Source organism: Dipodomys ordii, unplaced genomic scaffold (assembly GCF_000151885.1).
Source record: "Dipodomys ordii isolate 6190 unplaced genomic scaffold, Dord_2.0 Scaffold79, whole genome shotgun sequence".
NCBI lineage: Eukaryota > Metazoa > Chordata > Mammalia > Rodentia > Heteromyidae > Dipodomys > Dipodomys ordii.
Window position 1 is genome coordinate 4197169 of NW_012267295.1, and position 2539 is coordinate 4199707.

At 63.1% G+C, this 2539-nt stretch overlaps 1 protein-coding gene across 3 annotated transcripts in view; it reads left to right on the forward strand.

Moving 5' to 3' along the window:
- Window positions 1-2539, forward strand: part of Rac2 (ras-related C3 botulinum toxin substrate 2 (rho family, small GTP binding protein Rac2)) — a 12733-nt gene that overhangs the window by 7758 nt on the left and 2436 nt on the right. For all 3 annotated transcript variants that reach the window (XM_013024909.1, XM_013024906.1, XM_013024907.1), the window contains exons 5-6: window positions 225-384; window positions 2376-2508. In XM_013024909.1, the coding sequence (XP_012880363.1) occupies window positions 225-384; window positions 2376-2506 (291 nt within the window). In that variant the 3' untranslated portion in view covers window positions 2507-2508. The remainder of the gene's footprint in view (window positions 1-224; window positions 385-2375; window positions 2509-2539) is intronic.

A 2539-nucleotide genomic window follows, 5' to 3' on the forward strand; every position in this document is an offset into this window, starting at 1 on the left:
TGTCCTGTCCCCCCTTCCTTCCCCCCCCCACGCCCTTATCTCCAGGGAGCCTCGTGCCCACCTCTTGTCTCTGGCTCAAATCTTGTCCCCTCTTTCTGGACATCCTTCTGCTATCTCTGTCCCCATGCCCCCGTGACTCTGGCCCGCTGGCCCAACTAAACGGTCCTCTCTGCACCCCTCCCGCCCCTCTGCTGTCCCCGGGGCGCCCTCCTTCCTCCGCCCAGTGGTACCCCGAGGTACGCCACCACTGCCCCAGCACCCCCATAATCCTGGTGGGCACCAAGCTGGACCTGCGGGATGATAAGGACACCATCGAGAAGCTGAAGGAGAAGAAGCTGGCCCCCATCACCTACCCACAGGGCCTGGCGCTGGCCAAGGAGATCGGTAGGGTGCTGGGTGTGTGTGGGGGAGAGTCTGACACCGCCTCCACTCAGGACTAGGCCACACGGTTCAATTTCTGGCTAGCTGTGTGACCTGGGGCCAGTCACCTAACCTCTCTGGGCTGTGTTTCCTCATCTTGAAGAACTGGGGATATAGCTCTGGCTTTGGGAGAAGGAAGGGAACGAAGCTGCCGCACCGTGTGTGGGTCACATGGTAGTGGCGTCCATCTGTAGGTGGCTGGAGACGAGGGGTGAGGTTGGACAGGCAGGAGTGGTTTGGGGTCACAGATGGCCTGGGCTGTGCAGCGTGGAGGATGGGCAGGTCCAGCCTGGCTTTCCTGGAGGACCTCCTGGAGGCGGTGGATTGGAAAGGTGCCACATTCCCCCCCCCAGGCGGCCATGCGACAGGGCAGGGCAGTGACAGGATTCCCCGGGCCATGGGAGGGGAAGGAAGTGGATTTCTGGGAGTGGATGGGGGCCTCCCCGGCCCTGATCGCCTGCACTGGGTTGGAGTCCACTCTGGGTCCTCCTCTCTTGTGGTTTTCCCAGGCTTGCTGGCTCTGGGCCTGTCCCTAGACCACCTGCTGCTGCCCCTGTCTCCCCAGGGGGTCCTGCAGGCCCCGCCCCTCGACCCACCCCTTCCTGTACGGAAATGGGAGGGGCCTGGCATCTCTGCAGGAAGAGAAACCGCAGCCCTTCTTCCTGTGACATGACCTGCCCTGGGCACTGCTTACCCGTGGGTCCCCTCCTCCCACCCCAGTCCTCGGGCGCTTCCAGACAGCAGGGAGATGGAGCCCCGACCCAGCTCATGCTAACTCTTGACCACTCCCGACCCTTTAGGTTTTAGGATTTCTCTTGATTTCTTTTTTTTGGGGTCAGAATCCCTCACTGTAGCCCAGGATGGCCTTGAACTCTTGATCTTCCACTTCTGCCTCCCGTGGCATGGAACAGCGGGAGGGTTCTGGTCTGAGCTCCAGTGTGACCTGGGGTTAGTGGCTCTGCCCCCATCTGGGCCTCAGTCTCCCTATCTGGTGGGCGTCTCAGTCTGAGGAGCCTCAGTGTCCTCCTCCATCAAGTGTGCTGATGAGCGTCTCGGCGAGACTGACGCGGAAGGAGGCACGTCCCAGCCTGATTCCAGGAAGGGCTCCGTCCACGTCAGCCTGGCGTGTCGTGTGGGAGCACACCTGATCAGGCCAGGCCCGGGGCCCAGGAGGCCAGGGGCAGCTGCTCTCTCCCCTGAGGCCAACCCCCAGGTCTGAGTTGGCCAAGATGGGAGCCAGTCCCAAGGAGGCAGCCATGGGCGGAGGTGGGCCTCATGGTCACCTCCTCCTGGAGGAGAAAGGGCTCTTGGGGCCTGTCAGGGACAGGTCAGCCAAGAATGACTTTGAAGCTCCATCTCCTCCTTGTCCCTGGTCCTGTCTCCCAGCCCAGCCTCAGCCTGGCCTTAGAGCTTCCCCACTCCCCACCGGAGTGGTCCTTCCTGTGGTCCCTGCTCCCTGTTTCCCATGAGCCTCTGGGCTCATGGCTGTCCCTCTCTGGGCCGGTTTCCTGTCTGCAAAATGGGGACTCCCAGGACTTCTCCTGGCCCCAGGCCTGTCCCTGGCAGGGGTGGTGCTGTCTGGAGTCCCCTTGGGGTCCCCCACTCACCTGGGCTGCCCTGGGTGGAGGTTCTGTGTCCAGCATGTGCAGTGAGGAGCTGGTGCTAGGGGACAGGCAAATGGAATCTAGGGTTCTTGGTGTGGAGCCCATGCACCCTGGGAAGGTTGGCGCATGCCCATGGCTGCTTTCTAGAAGAACAGGGGCCATTGAGCCTCATCCTTGGAGCAGGAGGGCAGCGTCTAATGGCACAGGTCTGCCCCGCCGTCTTCCCCTCTCCCAGCCCCACTGCCCACATGAGAACTCTCCTGCTCAGGGTGACAGAGCTCCCAGGGGCCCCGTTTGGTGCTTGGTGCTGTGTCTTGGGACACAGACTTCAGCCTGGGCCCCATCCTGCAGACTCCGTGAAGTACCTGGAATGCTCGGCTCTCACCCAGAGGGGCCTGAAGACCGTCTTCGACGAGGCCATCCGGGCCGTGCTGTGCCCGCAGCCCACGCGGCAGCCCAAGCGCCCCTGCAGCCTCCTCTAGGGGTAGGTGCCCCGCCCCCGCCCCGCCCCCGCC